This window comes from Triturus cristatus, chromosome 9, assembly GCF_964204655.1.
Source record: "Triturus cristatus chromosome 9, aTriCri1.1, whole genome shotgun sequence".
Lineage (NCBI taxonomy): Eukaryota > Metazoa > Chordata > Amphibia > Caudata > Salamandridae > Triturus > Triturus cristatus.
The window spans coordinates 1,157,313,733-1,157,339,210 of record NC_140592.1 but is presented as its reverse complement, the minus strand read 5'-3'; the positions used below and the strand labels follow the sequence as shown (position 1 = coordinate 1,157,339,210).

Here is a 25,478-nt window from a genome sequence, read left to right as displayed (position 1 = left end):
GAAAACACACGTCACTATCTCTTAAAAATAGATGTAAAGACATTTAGAATTTGGACGAATGTGAATGTGCACTATCACTGGCCAAAGAGGGCTTGAAAGAGCTGAAACTGGATCATAATTTCAAAGCTGTTCCGAACCAGGGCCCCTAAAATACGTTGGCCCAGGGCCCCCAAAATCCTTACCTTGTCCCTGCTGATCAGACAGGCAACTAGAAAGATTTGCGTCACCGTAAGCAGACATTCTCGTCGCCTTTAAATATCATCCACTGTCAGCTTCCTGTTCTTCTGATTGGTGAACAGTCTGCTTTCAACCACCAATAGTCCAAGAACATACAACCACAGACACACATTTCACACAGGGAGGTTGGCAATGTGCCAACTGCCCCTCCATGAAACTATGAGTGAGGCACAGGTTTGTGAGCAGCCTGCAGGCAGGGGAACCTCTGCCTATATGTGGGTCCCCACAGGCCTTTCAGCAGCAAAACTCTGCAAAGAGCCCACTCACAACAGGAAGAGTGATAAGCGCAAGGGGCACCACAAAGAGAAAATAAAATCTATAACAGCCTGGCCCAGAGGTGTGTGTCTCTTCTGTGCTGCTACTCTGCAGAGACAGGCAGCACAATGATACACAGCACAGTCCAACATGGTGGCCTTCGGGTGTACACACAGTGCTGTAGGTCAACACAAACTTCCACGTTTGCACCAATCAGGGCTGTGTGCGTTCAGTGATAGCGCATCAACCCACCCCTTGAAGAACATACATTGTACATGCTTTGACTTTTATCACCAACAATATATCCAAGTGACAGGGAGAGCAGTAAAGAAGGGACATATTGTGCAGGTCTCTTTAAACTCGGACATGCACACTTCTGCCCTGGAGTCCGTCCAGCAAGGAAAGATGCAGTGGAAGCCAAGACAGAGCTGGGGACTTAATAGAGATTGTCTATCTGTTTTGAATATCTGTGTGTTCGTCTTCGAATCTACACATTATTATCATTTTTAACTAAGCAATTATTCTCTTCACGCCCACCAAGTCTGCGCTGATTGGGGAGGGGCATTGGTTTTAGAGGCTCATGTTGTTTCGCTGGTACAAAATGTTCCTTCCTTGTCCTATGTAACCCAAAACTCAAAGCCTGTTGTTCATTTTCTCCATAGTGTACAGGGCTTTTAGGCAGTTGGTGAGCCTCCTGGTCTAGGATCGCTTGAAGCCACCTAAAGGCAGGATGGCCTTTGTGCAGCAGATACAGGATATTGACAAGTACCGGGCCACATGTGCTAAAGCAGACAACAGGACAACTAGACATATTTTACACATTACTGGTAATGCCTATTGCTCAACAAACCTGTACAATTCCTTGCAGAGTCTGCACAATAAAAAAATTTTCTCCACAATAGTAAGTATCTTTGCTCGATAGAACCTTCCATCATAGGGTTTCCACAGGACTCTGTGTCACCGGGGACACCATTTCACAATCCTCACCTTTATTTTTACAAACCATTGCAGAGGAGGAGTATTTGGTTCAGTTGAAGTGCAGCAAGAATACAAGTCCCAGAATACACCCGTATAACCCAAGTCTATCCTCGTGATCCCGCCACAGGCAAAGGGGGCCACGACCACAACATCCGGGCTGGGAGCAGGTGATCAGGGCAGGGAGGGGGTGGCGTGGCAGAGAGGTCTCCCAGAGGAGGACACATCTGTATCCGTCTCAGACACAGCGTGTGTTTACAGAGTCAGAGTGGGCGCACACAGTCTGTACTCAGACTCCCACATGGACAGCAGTATAAAGCTTAAAAAACACCGGACGTGTCTTAAGATATACCTGTTTGTCTACAATTCCAACCATGACCCACACTTGATCCTCCCCGCCCCTTACTCTTTTATGTACCAGACACCATACAAGGCAAGAGCCGTCTTTGGACACTTCAGGATTAAACATCAGGTACACAGTCATGTGTGCCCTCGCTCTGACTCGTCGCACAGCCAAGTGTTGTGCTTTAAGTACACAAACAGGGTAACGGAAGGTATTTTAGTGTGTTTGCAGAGCCCTCTTCCAAGTTAGTGTAGTGCACACACGCCAGACGTGATTTCATTCATCCGAAGTAGCACCTTGCCGCCCTCCACTGAACACGGCATCTCGCAGGCACTTTTCAACCAGCACAAGCGCGCAGCAGCAGGGGGAGGGGGGCCTACGCGATTCCCTTGCGGGAGCGTGCGACCATATGGCGCCACCATTGCAAGCAATGCAACGCGTGCACGTTTTTGCCCCCAAAGCTGTGCCGATGGCATTAGGTCTCTCTCCTATGCAGCGCATGCGCGCTGCGTAGGCGAGACCTAAAAAGGAAGCCTGCAACCCATGTATATAAACCGGTCTCGAATTTCCTTATTTTAGTTCAGTTGGGACATTTATGGTCACCTACAATAGCGAAATGAAGTAGCTGCTCAACTGTAATACTTATTACAGTTGAGTTGTGACATCATAATGCCTCTTGCCAACAGCCAAGGTAAAAGACCGGTCATGGAGCATAATTAGCACTGTAGTTTAAACAAGCAAACTGGGAACTTACTTTTTCTTCTGACATTTCCCCAAAAATAAAAAGTGATCAGCAGAAATTTATGGCAACATGTTTACTTTTTCCCATGCTACATAGGCCATTGACGGAAAGATAGAACCTATGCATGTATCTGCACAATCTGAACCACATCACTTTATAACCTGACCTGCATCAAGCGGATTCTAATTAAGCCTGGGCGGTGGTCGCAGAGTTCCGCTTGGCGGAACTCTGCGTACTGACAAAAAAAGACTCCACCAAGCTATGCAGAGTTCTGCGAGCTGTAGAGTAGGTTACCTTGCGCCGTTCGCACTGATTTTTAGTGCCAGGTGTTTGTGCAGCGCAAATAGCATCTCGCACAGTGCAAGAGGGTGCTGCTTATTTCTGCCACTTGGGTAGAAGTTCTACTTGAGCGGCAGATTCCTCAAGCGCGAACAGAAGGTTTCTTAATGCGAGCGGTAGCCACGATCCATGACCTTCCGCGTAGAGCGATCTCGTAGGGAAGTGGTCTAGCGTTGCATTTTCCTTGCTCGCGCTCGCCAACCTACTGTTGGCATGCAAGGAAAAAACTCCACCTTGAGTTTTTCAGAATTCCGCGAGCTCCGCAGAGCACGAAAAACTCAGCAAGTTCACTGCCCAGGCTTTATTCAAATGTCTTTTTCCAAAAATTACGAACTGCTTTTTCGTGCGTTTAATTTTTCAGTACAGATACTGCTTTTATTCTTTTTTGTCTGCAATAAACATTAAAGAGCAAGATACCAAGGAATAAACAGTTTGTCAGAAAGGTGAGGGTGTGAGCATGTATTATTAGGAGTAAAACACTCTCTGAAGTATGTTTAATGGATATTGAAAGTCACCTCAAAGTTCAATGACCTTATAAGGGAACCTGGCCTTCGGCCTGGTCTGTCTATATTTTCAAGGACTCCTCATGATGTGAAATATACTTATAATTTATGGCATGGGGTATACTATGCAGTATATATTATCTAAGAGGATGCTGCTTTAAGAACACTGATGTATACCAGAACTGGTGTCAATGATCCATTTTTACGCTATTCATTTTAGCTCTTGTGGGGTAGCTGTCTGCCAGGATGGTGTACTACAATCAATCAAAATATGTTCATAAACACACAATTCTGACCTCTTTAGTGACATAATAAAGCAACAAACAGGAAAAAGTTGGCCAGATAACTTTTGCAAAGGGGCAACACTCATTTCATTCCTAGTAATTTTAGTAAACTTTAATCTGAGCTACAATGTAAAAATTTGCCACATGTGCAACATCATCATTATGTGAGAAACACCACTCTCACACATATTCTGAGTGGCTGCGTAGATAACCGGGCTACTAGTATTGAAAAAAGTGCATTTACAGATATGATGAAGAATTCCCAACTATACACCATTGGGATATTGCGAGACAGTGTGAGGTTACATGACCATACAGACAAACACATTCATAAGAAGGACTTTCAGGTTTTATGGTAATAATTTTTTACATTTCATGTGCATTTTTTTCATATCCATTTTTCACTTCCTTTGTCGGTATATTTTGATATTTATTTTGTTCTGCTAAAAGCAAAGAAGCAATATGTTTTATTCTACTGTTAATTTAGTAGTTGTTAAAGAAAGTAGGAAGAAGACCACATTTCAGTTCCAAACTAGATAGCAATAATGCATGATCTGCAAATTATTCAGGTACTTGGCCAGTTAGTAGTCCCCACCAATCAATTACTGTGCTGATGATAATCTGCCAGCAAAAAATGCTGAACTTGGCACAACCTGGGTGCCTTTACCAATGCATTATAAACCTATTTAGCTCTTTGGTTCTTCAGGAACCATGCTATCGTTATCCCAAAACACACTAAATATATAGTTCTAGGAACACTACCATTGCTAGTTCTGCAACCTTTACCGTTCGAGAGTGTGGTTTCTTCACAGGAGATTTCCCCCTTCACTTTTGGATAAAAAAAAATGTGTTTTTTTATTTTTTTTATTCCATCGTTCCAAGCAATGTTAAGTAATTTATAGGGGTATGAACATGAAAGCCTATGTCAGCTAAAAATGAGTGAAAGTAATTCTTGTTCAAATTTAGTAGCAGGGTTATGTGGAGGACTTAAAAAAACAGCAACTGAAAATATTGTACATTAATTATTCAAGTCAGAGCAATAATATGGTATAAAAGCCGGCCAATTTGCTCTAACATGTTTGCACATAGGAGTAGTTGAGTGTTTCAGGTTTCGCAAATTCTCCTCATGCGATAGATTCAGAGTAAAATGGTCAAGTATGGAAAACGCACCAGGCATCCAAGCATATCCCAGAAACAATAACATGTGCCTTCTCAGTAAGGCCCTATTGATCCATGACCCTCACACCAATAGATGAACGTTAAAAGGGATACCCAGTAGATGATGAATGGTTTGGAGGTCATCCAGAAATCCAACCATCAGCACACTACTTTCATACATGCAGGTTACCTGCACAAACTTGGGAGGAAACTTATGCCGGAGGTCTAGGAGCAAGGAGTCCACTCGTTGCCTCTGGAAGAAAGAGCTTGCTTCTTCTGTTTTCTTGGACTTGGGTTTTGCTTTATCTGTACAAAAGACAAGCAATATAACATAAGCAAGCAAAACAAAGTAATTCACCGTTTTATTGCACTGCTGACTCAAGTGTTCAGGTGAAAACTGGACAAGAACAATCTCCTTGCCATCTTGTATTCCTATTTGAACTTAGCCTCCATTGTACCCATTTCTCCTCTCTTGAAGATCTGCATTCCTCTGTAATTCGATTCGGCATCTTCAATTACTTGTTTGTGTGTATATGAAAAGGCCATCTGATACTCTTTAATCAGATAAGAGATTAGAACAGAGTATGCCCCCATGTTTGCCATGAAGTTCCAAGAAAAACAATCAAACATTAAAACAAGTACTAAAACGGATGTCAACATTTGTCATAGAAATGTATTTGCATACATTGCAGTACAATGCAAATGATGATTGTAAGATAAAGGTCTGCAGTCCCCTTCTTGGGAAGTATTGACGACAGAGCTCCATCTTGAAGTAATCTTTGCACATACAAAACCTACGTTTCTGACGCACTGCATTGCCCTGGCAAGCACAAAGAGCAAGGGTACTCATGGGCAGGACTTGAAAGACCACCATCCTGAGGCGCACATTTGCCTGAATTACAAGTGAAAATCGAATGTTTTGGTGCACCAATGGGTGGGCCTCTATGCTAAGACCAGGGTGTTTTGCCACACCCCTTGGCAACATAGAGCAAGGCTAATCTTAATCTAAATCTGAATTATTCGAATTCTACAAGTACAAAATTTTAGAGTGCGGTTTTAAAAAAAGGAAAATAAAACAGGCGAACAATCACCCTTATAAATCCTTTAGGCTAGCCTCATTTTCTACAGACTATTCCAAAGATCTTATTCAGGCCTAACTTTTTTGAGGCCCACCAAGATTTCAAAAACACTTTCAATGTCCTAAGTTCTCTGGCTAGGTCACCTTCGTAAGACAGTGCTCCTTTATTCTTCTGTGAACATGGGCCATACGTTTTCACGGTAGTGTAATGGTGGGATCAAGACTTTCAAATTGCTGTTTAAATGTCACCTGAATTAAAATTATTAAGGAAGACAGAAAAGTTCTGCAACTGGGTAGGTATTCCTTTACATTAACAATCCATGCTGAAATAACATGTTTTTACATAGAGCTTCATATCACACTTCTGCTTTTGATAAACGCTATAAGTAACAAACATAATGTGATCTTTTGTCTAAATTCCAAAACCACCAGGATGCCATGATGACTGGAGCTTGTCTTTCATTACAATTATGAAAATCAGAATATTCTGTGTTAGAAGGCAGGACTAACAGCTCCCACCTGAAATTAACTATTAAACAGAAGGAAAATGCTACTTACCAGTATGCATCTGCTCTTGGCATGTAGAGCTGCAGATCCACACACTTCTGGTGTTGGGCTCGGATGCTTGCACCTTGTTGTTGTTTTGGAAGAAGTCTTTGTAGTCACGAGATAGGGGAATCCTCCCATGGACGTTAGTGCACATGGGCATCGACTCCATCCTCAGATTGTTTTTCGCCATGATGGGAAATGATGGAGTTAGTAGAAAAGAAAGAGATGTCCATGTGTGTATATCTAAGTAAGATAGAACTGGAACAGATACAGGTCCCGGGGAGGTGGGTGGGTGTGTGTGGATCTGCAGCTCTACATGCCAAGAACAGATGCATACTGGTAAGTAGCATTTTCCGTTCGAGGCATATGAGCTGCAGATCACATACTTAGCATAGACTGTACAGCAGTGTCTCCCCTAGCGGTGTTCACCTGTATCGGTTGCAGTAGTTTGAAAAAGAGTTTTAAGAACAGCTTGGCCTACAGAAGCTTGTTGCTTGGCTTGCACGTCAACACAATAGTGTTTAGTGAAGGTGTGTGTGGTAGACCATGTGGCTGCCTTACAAATTTCTTCTAGGGGAATGTTCCCTAAGAAAGCCATGGAAGCCCCTAGTTTGCGTGTGGGATGCACTCTAGGGGGAATTGTCAATGTGCGTTTAGCTTTTTGGTAGCATATTTGGATACATTTCACAATCCACCGTGCAATCCCAGCTTTGGAGATGGGGTTACCTTTATGAGGTGGGGAGAAAGCTACAAACAATTGTTTTGTCTTGCGAAAGGATATAGTTATGTCAATGTAATAAAGCAGGTACTCGTTTGACATCTAGCGTGTGAAGAGCTCTCTCTGCTACGGAGTCTGGGTTTTGAAAAAACACCGGTAGCTCCACTGATTGGTTAAGGTGAAATGCAGAGATGACTTTAGGAAGGAATTTTGGATTTGTTCTGAGAGCCACTTTGTTACGATGTATTTGTAAGAAGGGTTCTTGTACGGTTAAAGCGTGGATCTCACTCATCCTTCTGAGAGAGGTGATTGCAATAAGGAAAACTACTCTCCATGTGAGGAACTGAAGTTCACATTTGTGTAGAGGTTCAGATGGGGGTCCCATGAGCCTAGTAAGTACAATGTTGAGATTCCATACCGGAGAGGGTGGTAATTTGGGGGGATGATCCTTTTAAGGCCCTCCATAAAGGCTTTGATTGCTGGGACCCTAAAATGTGACAAGTTTGGTCTATTTTGTAAGTAAGCGGCAAGTGCTGCTAGATGTAGACGTATGGATGAGTATGCTAAATTACATCTTTGCAAATGTAGTAAGTAGCAACTGATGTTCTGGATGGACGGACGCATCCAGTGGATCGATGTGATTGTTAGTGCAGTAAATGGCAAATCTCCATTTTGCTGCATAGAAAGCTCTGGTGGTAGGGCGCCTGGCTTCAAGGATGTTCATGCAGTCCAGTGCAGGGTTAAAATAACCGAATTCTAGGACTTCAGGAGCCCTATCGCCAGATTCATTTGAGTTGGATCGGGTGCCTTATCTCTCCATGGTTCTGCGTTAGTAGTGATAGGGAGAGGCGTAGTTTTTGGTGTGGGACTAGCGAGAGTTTCAACAGTGTTGTGAACCACGGTTGGCGTGCCCATGTGGGAGCCACTAGGATCATATTTAGAGATTGTTGTCGGAGCTTGCATACCACTAGTGGAATCAGTGGGAGTGGTGGAAAAGCGTACGCAAATCTACCTGACCAGTTCATCCATATCGCATTGTCCTTGGACAGCGGGTGTGGAAACCTAGCAGCGAAGATTGGGCAATTTGCGTTTTCGTGTATGGCAAACAGATCTATGTCCGGTTGGCCCCACATCTGGAAAAATGGTAGAAGAACTAGCGGATGTAGTTGCCATTCGTGAATCTGTTGTGTCTGTCGACTTAACAGATCTGCAATCTGATTGTGAACTCCTGGAAGGTGTTCTGCAAGCAGGTATATGTTTTGTGGGATGGTTCACCTCCAAATGTTCAGTGCTAGCTGAGACAGCGGTAGAGAATGTGTGCCACCTTGTTTCTGTATGCAATACATGGCTGTCATGTTGTCCGTCCGGATCAGGACAGCCTTGTTCTGTACATGAACTTGGAATGATTTTAAAGCTAGGAATATTGCTAGCAGTTCCAGATGATTGATATGGAGCACTTTTTGTTGAGTGGTCCATTTGCCTTGAGTTGTGTGCTTGAGGAGGTGTGCTCCCCATCCTGTGAGTGATGCGTCTGTTAGAACTATCTGTGGAACAGGCTCGAGTAACGGCCGCCCTTTGGATAAGTTTGTTGTGTTCCACCACTGCAGAGAGCGATATGTGCGGCTGTCCACCAACACCAGATCTGTAAGTTGTCCCTGAGCCTGATTCCACTGATGTGCTAGACATTCCTGTAAGGGACGCATCTGAAGTCTTGCATAAGGTACAATACATATGCAAGATGCCATCATGCCTATGAGTTGCATGAACACTCTGGCTGGGAGAGAGTGCTGGGCTTGAAATTTTTGAGGATAGCTTGTATACTGGCTATCCTGCCTAGAGCTGTGAAAGTATTTATTGTGGCCCCTAGGTATTAATGTACATGAGAGGGTTGGAGTTGCGACTTGGTGTAGTTGATTGTGAACCCCAAGTTGTGCAGTGTTTGGACAGTTTGATGTGTGTTGAACGCACTGGTTGAATGATTTGGCTTTTATTAGCCAATCGTCCAGATATGGGAAGACCTGGATTTGTTGTCTTCTTAGGTTTGCCGCTACCACTGCCAGACATTTGGTAAATAATCTGGGAGTGGTGGTGACTCCGAATGGAAGGACTTTGAACTGATAGTGTTGTCCGTCCACTACGAACCTTAGATACTTCCTGTGAGCAGGATGTATGGGAATGTGGAAGTAGGAGTCCTTGAGATATAGTGTGGCAAGGAAGTCTTGTTGGAGTAGTGGAAGCACTTGTTGGAGAGTGATCATGTGAAAATGATCTGAGTGTATGTAGAGATTGAGGGGTCTGAGGTCGAGTATTGGCCTTAGGGTCCCGTCCTTTTTGGGGATTAGGGAATAAATCCCAGTTCCCTGATGTAGTAAAGGGACTGGCTCAATGGCGTGCTTCTGAAGCAGCGAGAGAACTTCTGGTCTTAAAAGTGTAAGATGTTCTGTGGACATTGGTCGCTGCTTGGGTGGTATGTTTTGTGGGGGAGGGGGGGGGGGGGGGGGGGGGTAGCTGTAAGTTCCAGGCAGTAACCATGTTGGATAATTTGTCTTACCCACTTGTCTGTTGTGATGGATTCCCAGGCAGGCAGGTACTGTGATAATCTTCCCCCGACTGGAGTGGAATGGTCTGGGGGGAGTGGAGGGAAATCACTGTTTAGCAGCAGGGGGGGTGCGAGTGTTGTTGTTACCTCGGCCTCTCCCTTTATTGTTATTCCCTCTGTATCCTCCTCTAAAATATCCTCTATTGGGGGATGTTTGGGTGGTGATTTTAAAAGAAGATGAGTTATCTGCGGCCATGTTTTTGGAGGCTCCTCTATAAAAGGCGCGACGAAAGGAGCCACGCGTTTGCGGAGACTGTAACGTTCCCATGGACTTAGCAGTTTGTGTCTTTTTTTCATCTTTTCAAGAGCAGTGTCTACAGCTGGTCCAAAAAGGTGTTGTTGATTGAACGGCTGGTGTAGAATGGTTGTTTGGACCTCTTGTTTAAAGGCTGAAATGCGTAGCCAGGCATGTCGTCTGAGCAATACACTGGTATTAATGGACCTAGAGGCAGTGTCTGCTGCATCAAGGGCACATTTAATTGAGGCGTTTGTTATTAGTTTGGCCTTTTGGATTAAATCCTTTGCCTGAGTTTTATATTGGTCAGGCAAATGCTGTGATAGGGTTTCCAGCTGGTCATAATGGGCTCTATCATATCTAGCCAGCAGTGCTTGGGTGTTAGTTATGCACCATAGATTGGCCGCCTGCGCAGCTACTCTTTTGCCAGATGCATCTAGTAATTTGGATTCTTTATCCGGGGGTGGTGCATCCCCGGAGGTTTGTGAATTGGCGTGCTTCCTAGCATTAGAAACCACTAGTGAATCTAAAGGCAGCTGTCCTTTGATGAACGCAGGGTCGTCAGGGGGCAGGTCTGTATTTTTTAAATCGATCCTAGGATTAAGAATCCTGGCTCGTACGGGATCTTTGAATACGTATGGGGCATGTTTAATGACTCCTTTAATCATTGGTAATATGTGTACCGTTTTTTGGGACTGTTCAAATGTATCTAAAAGGAAATCCTCCTCTGCTGTGTAGGAGTACATTGTCACACCGTGAAAAACAGCAGCCCTATTGATCAACTGTCCAAAACCAATGTTATCATCTGGGGGAGATGGTTTTGTTGAGTATGGATGAGGGCTTGGAAGGTCTGGTAGGTCTATTGGGTAATTCCAATCGTCTTGTGGTGGGTCGTCTGGATCAGTGAACGGATCATTGGGGTCTCCCCCCCACCCCTAGGTCATCATCATCTGGTGGTGGTGGTGTATGTGGTGGAGAAGTTACAGGCAAAGGTGGTGTAACAGGTTTAGGGAGAGGAAGGGGGTTAGAAGGAAGTACAGGAGAAGAAGGAGGCATAGGGGATGTAGCAGAGTCCTTCTTGACAGGCACTGGAGGGGCATGTGCTGTGTCTAACTTCCTCTCCTTGCATGGCACAGCCATGACATTTTCTGTTTTAGGGTTAATGTAGAATATTTTCTGTCTGGGATCGACAGGATCTGGATGAAAGAGTTACTCTTCCTCGACAACCGGATTCAGCGCCGATTTTTTTGGTTCTGAGCGGGGCTGTCGTTGAGTTTTTTGCTCTTTGGCTTTAGGAGGCGTGGTAGAATCCTTAGGCTTGTTTTTCGGTTCCGAAGGTTTTGGTTTCGAAGCTGAGGTGTGATCCTTAGGCTTAGAAGTGTTCGAAGCTGGTTTATCTATGGGCCTCGAGGTGTTCGGGCCGGTTTGTCTTTTGGCATGTAAGAAGTCGGAGCCGATTTCAGAGCAGAGTGTTCTTTCGGTTTCGGTGAAGAAGGTGCCGGTGGGACTATTAAATGCTGTTTGCTCGGTCTCGAGCTACCGGAAGGCTTGTCTTTTTTCTTCGGAGCCGGGCCCGGGGGCGGGGCTTCTGAAGTGTGTTTTCGGTCGCGACTGGGGTCAACAGGCGAAATCTTGACCAGTGCCTTCTGTTTCTGTGGTGGGGTTGGAGTAGGGGCAGTAGTACTCACTCATTGACCAGGAGTGATGGGGTCATCCGAGTCTTCTGCCTCAGACACGATTTCCAGATCTTCGGAATCTTCTTCTGGGACATCCGGTCCGTCGAAGATGTCCTCTGGTTCTGGAGCTGATCTCTGCGCCATGATGTGTCGTCGAGCCCAACAATGTCGAATAGTCTTTTTTATCGAAAAGAGGCGCAGGCTGAGCAGCTGGACTCGTCGTGTTCTGGTGAGAGGCACAGGTTGCAGACCTTATGATGGTCACTGTGTGGAAACTTCACTCCACACTGGGGGCATTTTTTGAACAGCGTCCTTTCCATGAGCCGTAGGCCTTACGGTGTCGATAGGCCCAACGGCCCGCTTCGATGACTGGAATCGAAGCGGCGAAAGGCGCGTCGAAGATTTCGATGTTCGAAGTCAATCAGAAGAGTTTGATGAAGTTGTGCGCGTCGAAAAAGTTTGAAAGTTAAGTTGCATCCGAACCCAATGGCGGAAAAAAACAATCTGAGGATGAAGTCGATGCCCATGCGCACTATCGTCCAAGGGAGGAGTCACCTATCTCGTGACAACAAAGACTTCTTCCAAGACAACAAGGTGCAAGCATTCGAGCCCAACACCAGATGGTGATGTAATGCTAAGTGTGTGATCTGCAGCTCATATGCCTCAAACTATCTGTTTAAGATAGACAAAAAAAATCACATGATAATCTGCCACTTCTAGCCTCAGTTCTAACTGTACTGCGTTGCACACTTTCATTAGCAGAGAAAAAAAAAATCACCTCGTAGCATTTCTTTTCACCTATAGGGTTTTATGTCATAATCCTCATCTGGATTGTTTACACTGACTGTACTAACTAACATGGCTAAACAGTGAAAGGGCTATGATGTTGTGAAAGGCTTTAAAGTAGTGGTAGTCAAACGCAAGGCTGTCCAATCACACTTGGTCAACATGTATAGCAAAACGTGCTTTTAAAAGGTAAAACTGAGATTGTTTGCAACGTTTTTTGATTGCTAAACAGTTTAAATTCCATATAAAGGATTTTTGATTTTTTTACTTTTCGTCTAGATATTGAACTTCTATAAGAATCCTTAAATTGTTTGGCTTCCTAGCAATATTTTACATTGTACAAATATTTTAAAAAAAATTAAAAGCACTATTGAACACGGTTTTAGGTAGATTAATTAAGAGAAAATGCCCCAGTATCCAATTGCTCCTTTTACGCATGCTCACAATGTTAGCATTTCGCATATTGTGAGAAGACCACCGATTTAGAGCCTCGCTCTGAACAAAGATATGTTGAGTTTATTTTGTAATGAATTAACTTTCAAACACCTGTGCAAATTCCAATTGATGCAATGATCAGCCATGGGGGTTGATTACAATGTCGTTCGGAAAGACTCCGAATGGCATTCAGTTCGTCCGAATAAGATTCGGAACCCACCTGTCTGACCGACTCAGACATTTTTCTGAACAACCGATTACGATGGTTGGAAACCATTTCAGACTTTCCGTCTTGGTTCCGAACGGCATTTGGAGTAACCGAGTAGGTCAGAGCCAAATTGAAGAGGTATACGGACCGTGTCTCCAACCGAGCGATTACGATGTCGGATTCGGACAGCCTTTCCGAATCTGCTGCCAGAATCAGACTTTTGGGGGCCCATAGCAGGCCCCCCCATCACCCGGGGGCCTCTGAATCGGGCCCGTGGTTGTACTCTTGGGTCCCCCCTTTCCATGCATTCACAGTGTGGCAGGCACCATGGGGTGCCCGCCACCGGGTGCACAATTTTCCGCAAGCACCCCTTTCTGCAATGGAAGCCTGTGTAGTCAGTTGGAACACAGGCTCCTATTGAAGTCAATGGGAGTCCGACCGAACGGTGTTAGGAACCATTGTAATCGGTCTGACTCCCCGATTCGGTCGAAAACCATTCTAAAACCGATTTGGTCGGAATGCTTTCCGAACGACATCGTAATTGACCCGAGAGTGTTGCACATGGTGTAATGAAATAAAGAGGAAGATGTGTCCCTTGGCTGAAACTAAACTTAGACATAAAATGAAAATCCATATTGAATACTAATTTGTTATGGTGGAGATAGTTACATGGGCCATCAGCGCTTAAGCTCGCACTCTTCCTACTAAACAGAGCAAGCATTGGTGTTGGGATGGAAAGGTCCTCTGCATGGTAATGGACATGTACACCTCCCCCAAGTGCTCAAATGTACTGATTTCTGGATCCCTAATGCTGATTTTTGGTGTCATAGGCAAACAAAGATCATGCGAGTACGTCATGACATAAACCTGTCGCACAGATTGTGGCCTTGTTGGACCGGGAGGGGCGCCCAAAGTGCTACTCCTAGTGGTGAGAGGCTACTGCCTTCACCAGGAGTTAAGCAGCATGAGTGATGTGGGGGCAGCCTATCATGTAGTGATCAGTAGGAGTGAACAGGTCCTTTTTAATCTGTGGCACTTGAGTGAGGACAACAGGCTCACTCATTTTTAAGTCCCGCTGTTCTGTGCGCAATTCACCATTTACCTATATCAGTTTTTTGTGAAGTGCAGTGCAGCACAGGAGTGGTGTATCTGCGCTGGGTGTATGTGTGCCTAGGAAAGGTACAATACAGAGATAATGCAGTACTGAGCATTGCATGCATGGTTATTGCATGTTCCGAGTATGATTGCCTATGAGTGGTACAGTACATGAAAGATACAGTGCTGTGCAGTATGTGTAAGTTGTATACATGCACTGGGTGTATGTGTGCCTGTGGATCGTACAATAAATGGTGGGCCATGGGTTCCATTTTGGGAGACCCAGGCCTGCATGGTGAAAGTTGAAGAGGAGTTGAAGAGATCGCCCCCAACAGATGTGCGTATTGTTGCATTCCTGTAAGCTAGGTGGGACACACACACACTGGATAGGGCAGAGCCAGGCTTTCCATGTACACTTCAGCAGGTGCCCTTTGACTTATGGAGAGGTCACAAGGAAGGGGCATGGGCAAATCTCTGGAAGAAGATGGGGCTGACAAGAGAATCAAGGAGTAGGGCTGGGAGCCATGGGCTAACTTTTTGAAGCACATATCACTGTGGCCGACATCCAGGAGTGAAATCTAATAATTCCCATGACCTGTGTTTTGGGACTATCAACCTTGGAGTCTTTCCTGCCTTGACAGACTGATTTTTAAGAGGACGAGAGGCAGATGAGTGGACAATCAAAAAGAAGCAGACCCCCAGCATAAATCCTCATAGAATCAGACCCTAAATCACATTTGGTGTCTGTAAATGGACTATAAGAAGGAGATTTTGAGACCTCAAAAATTGTCATCTGCCAAGTAGCCAGACAGACTGTGTGAGGAGGGGAAGCTCTGCAAGACTTCTGCCTGTGACCTGGACTAGGGGCCAAGGCCTGCTAGTATCTCTTCTGGATGAGGGAATATCACCCAGGGAATCCAATACCACCTACTCTGCAGCCTGGAGCACCACAGCCTGCTTGCTTGCCATGACCAGTATGCCCTGTGAAGAAGAGGAGAGCAGTGGAGGGAGATGGGTCCAGTCAGGAGCCCTGTTGAGTGGATTCCCTCCGAGAGGTGTGACAAAATGGCTGCTGCACTGATTGGGTTGTTGCCTGTGTGCAGGACAGAGTCGGTGACCCCAGTATGCTTGGGGAGGGCCGTTGTAAAGTGAGCCATGTGCCGCGCTAAACCAATCTAGCCGGAGCCAGTGCGTAGTGCCGAGTGGGCAACCCCATTTGCCAGAAGGGGCGCAGTGAAAAAGACGACCATGCAGTAAGGACCGTAGCGGGCAGTGACCCGGTATGCCAAGAGGGGCCGCTGACTAAGACTTCCCCCAAGCCGATCGGGCGGAATCCCTTGACAGTGAGGTATGGTGACCTTGTATGCATGGGAGGGTGGGCTTGTCACTCGGAGCACCAAGAGCTGGGACCTGAACTGCAATCCTCCCCTGGAGAAGTGAGGATGTCGTGGGAGCACAGGTGCACCTGCTGGAGAGGGTTATGCAAAAATTTGTATACCCACCCCATTTTGCATGATATTTTATTAATTAGATTAATTAATTATAATTGAACTAACGGATTGGAGTGATGTGGAAAATATTTACCAACTTTACTAATATATGAATTACACGTGGGATCTGCATCTGCATGGCCCAATTAATTATGTGAACTAAATTTCGTACGCATACTAATGATAGACAATTAGAATATTGCATGATATATGTCGCTTTTGTGATGTAATTGTGATTCGTGCTTTATTTAGTAAGTATAAACCGCACTGAGTTGCTTTTTGCTAGATAAATACATACACATATGGGTATTAGCGAGGGAATAACATTTGATTAGTCATTTTTATGTATTAATTACGTTTTGTGTTTCTTTGCTTAAGTTGACCATTTTGGCCCATCGAAAGATGGCTGCCTTTGGTGCCTAACCCGACTGCCAACGCTGAACAAGGCTTGGGTGAAGTGCGCCTGCGCTGACAACAGATACACAATGGACTCGTCCTCACCCCAGGCAAGCTGTACTTATCAAGGTCGCACTGGGAAAAGTGCCAACCCTACAGACAAAAGACTTTCTTTAAAAAACGGAACCAGCAAGTATGCTGACACCATGGACTAAAACTTATAAGAACTTTGTAGGACGACCCCTGACCAGCCAATCAGAACAGTTTAAAACTAATTTTTGTTAAATTTTGTTATTGAAATTATTATAAAAACCCATAGAATAGAGAGGTTGTAGGTCGCTCCTTCGAATTCCTGATGATATGCTGCCGGAGAGGATGGTGACACTGCAGGACAGCTGAATCTTTGACGGACTGAATTAATGCCCAAAACTCCTGATGAACTGAACCGGCTTGATGGGCATAGATTTGCGAGACTGCCAGATTTGACATAGAGGACGACTTTAGCCAGAATAGGTAAATATGAATGATTTGATTTGCAATATTAATATAAATTTGAACATCTACAGAAATGAGTTGGGTTGTTAATTCATTAAAATGTGTTGATGAAAAGGTTAATTAGAGTATTAGAAATTCACTTAAACCTACAACTAACTGATCCGTCCCATTTATGAGAGGAATACCAAAGGTGAAATTCAGGGCCAAATGAGTATTAGAAGGTTGTGTAGATTTGTTGCTCATTAAGGAAGAAGTGGTATTTTCCTCTCCCATTTCCAGCGCTTGGAAGGATAATCGCCTCTCGCACGGACTGATGGTGAGTGAATGTTGGTGTTATGGGCCCCACCAGCGAATGTATGGATAGTGTGTGTATGTGAGATCTTTTGGTCCGTGACGGTAGAGAGGGATTTTGCACTCCGCGCTGGAGCACACCATCACCCAGATGAGGGACCAGGAACAGGATCAACAGAACCATGCCCCACCTAGAGACACACCTGACACTTACCCTGCAGGAGGAGCCACAGAAAACGTCTGGTTGCTTCAGGTGCACCACCACGAGTAAGGGACTCTGCACCCACTGAGAGCAGCCACCTGGAGCGCATGTATCAGACTCACCTGAACTCAGCTGCTTTGAGCACATATGGAGTTATCTATTGGTGCTGCTAACCGCATTTGGAGTTGTGAGCCTGTGTTCACTCCCATGTATCCACATCTGAGAGGGAGCTTTGAACTACTCAAACCACGCTAACCCTGAGAGTCAAGTGCTGAAGGAGTACCTGGCTCAGTTGCTCAGAATCCATATTAGGTTGGGCCCCAGGACATCAGGAGTAAAACGCCCCAACTCCCATGGTTGGGCCCAGTAACCCCCGCTTGTCCTGTGGACCTCTGGAAGGGGTTCTGATGATCGGCAAATGCCAGGGAATACCCGAAAAGACCCACTAGTTTACATTCACAATGAGCTGATGTTATTCACACAAGCCTACTCGTCAAACAATCCTAAAGTAAAAAAAACACGAAACGTCTACTGAATCTTACGAAAAAAAGACAATATAACCTAACAAGTATTAAAGGTGCTAAACGGGTGCTATGTACTTTTTAAAGCAGTTGTGCGCCTAACTTTTCTCGCACAGAGACATGTTAAGGCCTTTCAAAGAACAAGTTCACCTACTTTGGCTACTTCATGAAATACTTTGTTCTGGTCCATCAAGCGCGGGCGGGTCAAGAAAAGGGAGGGTCCCAAAACTGAAATTTGTCAGTTTAATTTCCACAGGAAAGTTTGCTCTCAGATACAGAAAAAACAGCTCAATGGGATAACATTAAATTTGGCACAAAGTCAGAACATAACTCAGAAAGCATGCTTTTTGTGATTTGGTGTGGATCAGTCTTGAGGAAATGCCGTGTCTGCCATTACAGAACTCAGAGATTTGCTCCCAGAGCTCTGAAAAAAGTGAGAAAGGACACACCGACCCCCAGGCCCATGTGGGGGGTCCCAATGGAAACAATAGGTTGAAATGTTTTAAAAGAACAAAAATACATTTTGGCCACTGAAAACGCAGGCCAAAAATGTACTAACAGTAATTCTATACTGTACATGGCTAATCGCCCGTTACAACTAACTTTCTTTTTTCAAAATTTTGAAAGGGTTTACGGAGTAACATGAATAGCAGTGTCATCGATGATGTCAACAATGATTTCATCAGTGATGTCATCAATGATGTCATTTGAGATGTAGCCAGGGATATTATCAATGATGTCATTTAACATGTCATGTAATGTGTGACATCATAAGCAGTGTATGACAAGGGTGTAAGTTATAGTTGGGTCACTAAACTGTAAGTAGCAAACAGTGTTTTTTTCATTTTTTTTGATGTTAGTGCTTAGTTGTTTTTTGAGGCAACTGCCACAAGACTGCAATTCCCCAAGCTCAGGCTGGGCAAAAAAAAAACCTTACATGTAATATGGGTTATTTCTATGTAAAAGACACAATTGCTGCAACAGCTTATCTGGAAACATACCTCGTTCCTCCTGATCTTTGAAGTGCCACCAGTACCCTTTGGAAGGGTGGTACCGGCAGTAGGACATGGCTTCATCAAAGGCTGACTGGATACCATGTACGGCACTAAGCTGCAGAAGCACAAACCAAATGTAAGAACACTAAATTCCACAAAACAGCATGAAACACATACACATATCATACATACTGTAAACATCAAATCTATTATCAACAGAGTCTAAGAATGTCCTGGTGTCCCGCTTATTACCAGTCAGGCTAAAAGTTCCAAGCAGAATGACAGTGACTTGCTGGTATTCCCAAGTTCCAGAGACCAGTCATTTAAAAGGACTTTAGTAATCAAATGGAATTTCAGATCCTAATACGAGCATCAAAGATAGTAGTTTGAACATTTGCAGACTATCGTTCAGTAAACAATACAATATCTGCTTTTCGAAAAGATAAGAGTACCAAAAGGCAGACACAAGTAGAAGCTAATATTATTCAGAGTACCGCATACTGCTGGGACCTGAGCCTGATACAGAATGAGAAAACATCCAATGAAAGCAGAAATCATACACCATAATGAGGATGCTCAAATGTATAGAATAGCAAATCTAAGTCTTTCTAGTGATGAGTCAGGAACCACTTCCATAATTTGTAAGGAGGTCAAAAGACAAGTCATACAGATTAGAACAAAAAAGATTAAAGTAATAATATTGCCTGAAATAGACGCGAGCAAAACAAAACTACAGTCTTACATGTTATTTCTATTTTCTTCTGGTTTTAAAATGGTGCATTAAATCAAAAGCAATTAGGGTTTGTTTTCTATTTGACACTCCTTTATGGCAGCAAATCTCCAGAAGTTAGAGCTCTCAGTGAAATCAAAAGGCCTTACATTTGAGAACTGCTGCTTCCGGATTGGCTCATTACAGAGCACTGACCTTGATTGGCCTGTAAGAAACAATTGCTATATAGTGGCGAAGAGTCAAAAGTGCTTATGCATGATAATACGTTTCCTTTTTAGGTTTAAATTCCTGTGCATTAACTACTACAGAATTGACAAAGTTAGGTACACGGAGGCCTGATTCGCAGATGTTTTGCTATGAGTACTCGTAGCTTACTCAAGGCTTAATTGACCTAATCATATTCTACTGACATTGATATAGCTCTTTCCAGACCGCTTGCAAGATACTGCGAGACATGGTCTCTTATGGAGAAAAGATTTTTGAGTTACAATGAATGCATATGAAGATCAGTGTGAAGCTGTGCCATTGATAGGTACATATACATATCAATCAATCAATCAGCATGTGTATAGCACAGCACTGTCATCCCTATGGGTATCTGGGTTCTGTCGTGCGAGGTCTCCGAAGAGCCAGGTCTTGAGTTTCTTCCTGAAGTCTGCTACAGAGAGTGCTGTTCAAAGATGGAGAAGTAAGTCATTCCAGGTCTTGGCGGCAATGTAGGAGGAGGACTGGCCCCTGCTACTGCTGTGGCAGATGAGGAGGAACGCAAGTGTCTTGCGGATAGGTGGAAACCACTGGCCATAGCGTGGTGGTGTACAGTTGTAAAATACTGTCTATAAAATGTATACTTCGCATAAACCCTAGCAGAATTTAGGTCATCTTGCTGAGCTTGGACATTAAGGAATATGCTACTTACCAGTATGCATCTGTTCTTGGCATGTAGAGCTGCAGATCTATATACTGTGCATAGATCGCCATCTGGTGTTGGGCCCGGATGTTTGCAGTTTGTTTTTCCTCTTGGAAAGTCTTTGGAAGTCACGAGGTCGGTGACTCCTCCTTTGGTTCGTATTGCGCATGGGCTTCGGCTCCATCCTCAGATTGATTTTCGCCAGCAGGGAAAGATGGAGCGTAGTAATAACAGTAAATAAACCCATGTGTGTTGTATCTAAATAAGATAGACTGGAACAGATACAGGTAGCCGGGGAGGCAGGTGGGCGTGTATAGATCTGCAGCTCTACATGCCAAGAACAGATGCATACTGGTAAGTAGCATATTCCGTTCAAGGCATATAAGCTGCAGATTATACACTGTGCATAGACTATATAGCAGTACCCAACCCTAGCGGCGACCACCGGCATCCGTTGCAGTTGTTTGGAACAGTGTTTTTAGTACAGCCTGGCCCACACTAGCTTGTTACTTGGTTTGCACATCTACACAGTAATGTTTTGTGAAAGTGTGCGGTGTTGACCATGTTGCTGCTTTGCAGATGTCATCTAGTGGTATGTTTCCTAGAAAAGCCATAGAAGCCCCTATCTTCCTTGTAGAGTGGGCTTTAGGGGGAACAGATAGCGTTCGTTTTGCTTTGTGGTAGCAAATCTGTATGCATTTTACAATCCACCTAGCTATCCCTGATTTAGAAATAGGGTTGCCTTTATGTGGTGGAGACAAATAGCTGTTTTGTTTTTCTGAAAGGTTGTGTTCTTTGGATGTAGTAAAGTAAGGCTCTTTTAACATCCAGTGTGTGTAAAGCCCTTTCCACAACGGTTTGAGGTTGTGAGAAAAAGACTGGTAATTCTACTGACTGGTTTAGATGGAAGGGAGAAATGACTTTGGGTAGAAATTTTGGGTTGGTACGGAGTACAACCTTGTTCTGATGCATTTGGAGAAAAGGTTCCTGTATAGTGAGTGCTTGTATTTCACTAACCCTTCTAAGGGAAGTGATGGCCACTAGAAATGCTGTTTTCCATGTGAGAAATTGCAGCTCACATTTATGTAATGGTTCGAAAGGGGGTCCCATTAGCCTTGTGAGAACTATATTCAAGTTCCAGACAGGTGAGGGTGGTACTCTGGGTGGAATTACTCTTTTGAGGCCTTCCATAAAGGCCTTGATGGCAGGCACCCTGAAAAGTGATAGGTGCTGCCTGTTCTGTAAGTAAGCAGCAATTGCTGCGAGGTGTAACCTAATGGATGTATATGCTAGGTTACACCTTTGTAGATGGAGCAAGTAACATATGATGTGCTGTATGGACACATTTAGAGGGTCGATTGTGTTGTTGTGGCAGTAAACAACAAATCTTTTCCACTTTGCAGCATAGCATGCCCTAGTAGTAGGGCGTCTAGCTCCCTGATAATATTCATGCAATCAGGGGGAAGGTTAAGGTATCCGAATTCTAGGACCTCAGGAGCCAGATCGCAAGGTTGAGCTGAGCTGGGTCCGGGTGCCTGATCTCTCCATGGTTCTGGATTAGGAGGCATGGTGATAGATGCAGCTTTTGGTGTGGTACTACCGAGAGTTCCAGCAGTGTGGTGTACCACGGTTGTCTGGCCCATGTTGGAGCTACTAGGATCAGTGTTAGGGAATGCTGTTGTAGCTTTCGCACCACTAATGGAATTAGTGGGAGAGGTGGAAAAGCGTATGCAAATTTGTTTGACCAGTTCATCCATATCGCATTGCCTTTGGACAATGGGTGTGGATATCTGGCGGCGAAGCTTGGGCATTTTGTGTTTTCGTGGGTGGCGAATAGGTCTATGTGTGGATGCCCCCACTTCTGAAAGAACGGGTGAAGAACCTGTGGGTGAAGTTCCCATTTGTGAATCTGTTGCGTTTGTCTGCTGAGCAGATCTGCCACGGTGTTTTGGACTTCTGGGACGTGTTGGGCCAGGAGAAAGATTTTATGTGGAATTGCCCATCTCCATATGCTCATTGAGAGAGCTGTGGAGAGTGTGTGCCCCCCTGTTTTTGAATGTAGTACATGGCAGTCATGTTGTCTGTGCGAATGAGGACTGCCTTGCCTGAAATCTGCGGCTGGAAGGATTTTAGGGCTAGGAAGATTGCCAGTAACTCCAGATGGTTGATGTGGAGTAACTTCTGTTGCGGCGTCCATGTGCCCTGTACTGTGAGATGCAACAGATGAGCTCCCCAGCCAGAGAGCGATGCGTCTGTTAGGATTATTTGTGGAACGGGGTCCAGGAACGGTCGACCTCTGGAAAGGTTTGTGGTGTTCCACCACTGCAGAGAGCGATGGGTGCGACCGTCCACCAACACCAGATCTGTCAATTGTCCCTGGGCCTGGTTCCACTGGTGCGCTAAACACTCTTGGAGTGGACGCATCTGGAGTCTTGCATGGGGCACTATGAAAATGCAAGAGGCCATCATCCCTATCAGTTGCATAAACACCCTTGCTGGGAGAGAGTGTTGAAATATGAATTTTTGACGCAGAGCCTGTATATTTGCAATCCTGGCAGGATTGGGATAGGCTATGGCTTTTGAGGTGTCTATGGTGGCACCGAGGTATTGTTTTGTGTGTGATGGTACCAGGTGGGACTTTTGGTGGTTCACCGTGAAACCTAGCTGGTGAAGTAGTTGGATTGTAGCGGCGGTGTGTTGCACACATTGTTCGTAGGACGTGGCTTTTATTAGCCAGTCGTCCAAGTACGGGAAGACGTGAATGTGCTGTCTTCTGAGGTGTGCCGCCACTACTGCTAGGCACTTGGTGAATACCCTTGGTGCTGTTGTTACCCCGAACGGGAGCACCTTGACCTGGTAGTATTGCCCGTCCACTACAAATCTGAGGTACTCTCTGTGAGCATGGTGTACTGGGATGTGAAAGTATGCGTCTTTCAAGTCCAGAGTGGTGAGAAAGTCGTTCTGGGAGAGGAATGGAAGAACCTGTTGAAGGGTTACCATGTGAAAATGGTCTGAATGTATGCAAGTATTTAGAGGTCTGAGATCTAGGATAGGTCGTAGAGTCTCGTCTCTCTTTGGAATCAGAAAGTACAGGGAGTAGACCCCTACATTTTGTTGATTGATGGAGACCTGCTCTATGGCTTGTTTTTGCAGGAGGGAGATTACCTCCTGTTTTAGTAACGTGGCATGTTCTTGAGACATTGGGCGTAGCCTGGGTGGAATGTTTGGGGGGGGTAGATGTTAATTCTAGGCAATATCCTGAATGAATAATTTGGGTCACCCATCTGTCTGAGGTGATTGTCTCCCAGACGTGAAGGAAATGTTGTATTCTGCCCCCGACCGGAGTGGAATGGTCTGGAGGGAGCGGGGGAAAGTCATTAGGTAAGCGGTGTGGCAGAGCGGGCGGTATTTGTCTTGCCTCTGCCTTTATTATTATTGCCTCTGTATCCGCCTCTTTGATAACCCTTTGTGAAGGTAGATTGGGGAGGGGATTTGTATGACGTGGATGCACTATCCGAGGAGTAGCCCCTGCCTGTGCCCCGAAAAGAAGAGCGGCAAAAAGAGCGCCTAGGAGTGTGTGACTGTAGGGCTCCCATGGATTTCGCCGTATCAGTATCTTTTTTCATCTTTTCGAGGGCTTCATCAACTTTTGGGCCAAATAGATGATCTTGGTCGAATGGGTGATTCAATATAGAGGCTTGTACCTCAGGTTTAAAACCTGAAACTCTGAGCCAGGCATGGCGACGGAGAAGGACACTGGTGTTTATGGCCCTGGAGGCTGTATCTGCTGCATCTAGGGCACAGCGTAGAGAGGTATTAGTTATTTTTTTTCCCTTTTGGATCAGCTCATTAGCCCTCTTCCTGTATTTTTCAGGGAGATGGTGCATGATGGTCTCTAACTCATCATAATGCGCCCTGTCGTATCTGGCCAATAGCGCTTGCGTGTTGGCGATACGCCATATATTGGCGGCTTGTGACGCAGTGCGCTTCCCTGACGCGTCTAGGAGCTTGGACTCTTTGTTAGGTGGTGGTGCTTCGCCTGGCGCCTGAGAATTTGAGCGCTTCCTAGCTGTAGATACCACTAGGGAATCCAATGGTGCAGAGCCTTTAATGTATGAAGGGTCTGTGGGGGCGGCTTTGTATTTTTTCTCTATACGGGGGTTTAGTACCCTGGCCCTGACTGGGTCTTTAAAAACCTCCGGTGCATGTTTAATCACTCCCTTTAACATAGGTAGAATGGCAGTAGACCTATGTGCATCATCGAAGGTGTCTAGGAGAAAATCTTCCTCCACTGGGTCAGTATGTAACTCCACCCCGTGGTAGTGTGCAGCCCTTTGTAGTAGGTGGTGAAAGCCTAACGAATCTTCAGGTGGGGATGGCCTAGATGGGTAAAGGTCATCCTGTGGGACATATGGGATATCCGGATTGTTGTAGTCGTCCCATGGGTCTGGAGATCCAGTAGGGGTGGGGTCTTGTGGCACATCTGCTGGATCATAATAAGGGTCTCCTAAATCATCTGGGACAGGAGACAAGGTTGGGGAACGATGAGGCAGGGGTGGAGAGGGTGGAGGAGGTGGGGAAGGCACTCTGAAAGGTGAGGTAGCAGTGTCTTTCCTCTTTGGAGGTGGAGCTGGTTTGTCCAAGTGTCTCTTTCTTGAAGACAATGTCAAATGTCCAGTTTTTGGATCCTTGGTGAGTGTCTTTTGGAGAGGATCCGGTGTAAAAGTTCTTGCAACACTGGTTGTTCGGTCGGCGCCGAAGTTTTCGGGGCCGACGGCTTTTTAGGTTCGTCTAAGCCGCGCTTCTTTGGGACCTCCGATTTTTTGGTCGGTGCCGAAGAAGGCTTCGGCACGGGAGTGTCGGTGCCGAGGGCCTTGTGATGTTTGGTCGGCACCGGAAGGGCAGATTTCGACACCGAAGGCTTTGGTGCTGGGTTCGGTGTGGAGGTGGAGGCTGATCTTTTCTTCAGTGCCGAAGGGTGTTTTGCGGTACCGCTGGTCGGCTGGCTCGAGCCCGAGCTGCCGGAAGGCTTAACAGGCTTCTTTACCGGGCCCGAAGGTGGGGTGTGAGAAGCAGTATCCTTGGTCTTGCCTAGGCCCGAAGGCGAAGGTGTGACCGAAGCCTTTTTGGGTATCGGCGTGGGTGTGGGAGGGGGTATTGTACTCACGACCCTCTGCGCCGGGGTGATGTCCTCCACATCTGAGTCGTCGGCCTCGGAAGCACTGACGAGGTCGTC

At 45.3% G+C, this 25,478-nt stretch overlaps 1 protein-coding gene across 1 annotated transcript in view; it reads right to left on the bottom strand.

Annotated features, from left to right (window-relative positions):
* MED6 (mediator complex subunit 6) overlaps positions 1-25,478 on the bottom strand; it is a 98,142-nt gene that overhangs the window by 9,180 nt on the left and 63,484 nt on the right. The window contains exons 5-6 of the mRNA XM_085627124.1: positions 18,612-18,720; positions 5,027-5,142 (exon numbers count right to left, since the gene is read on the bottom strand). Of these exons, the coding sequence (XP_085483250.1) occupies positions 5,027-5,142; positions 18,612-18,720 (225 nt within the window). The remainder of the gene's footprint in view (positions 1-5,026; positions 5,143-18,611; positions 18,721-25,478) is intronic.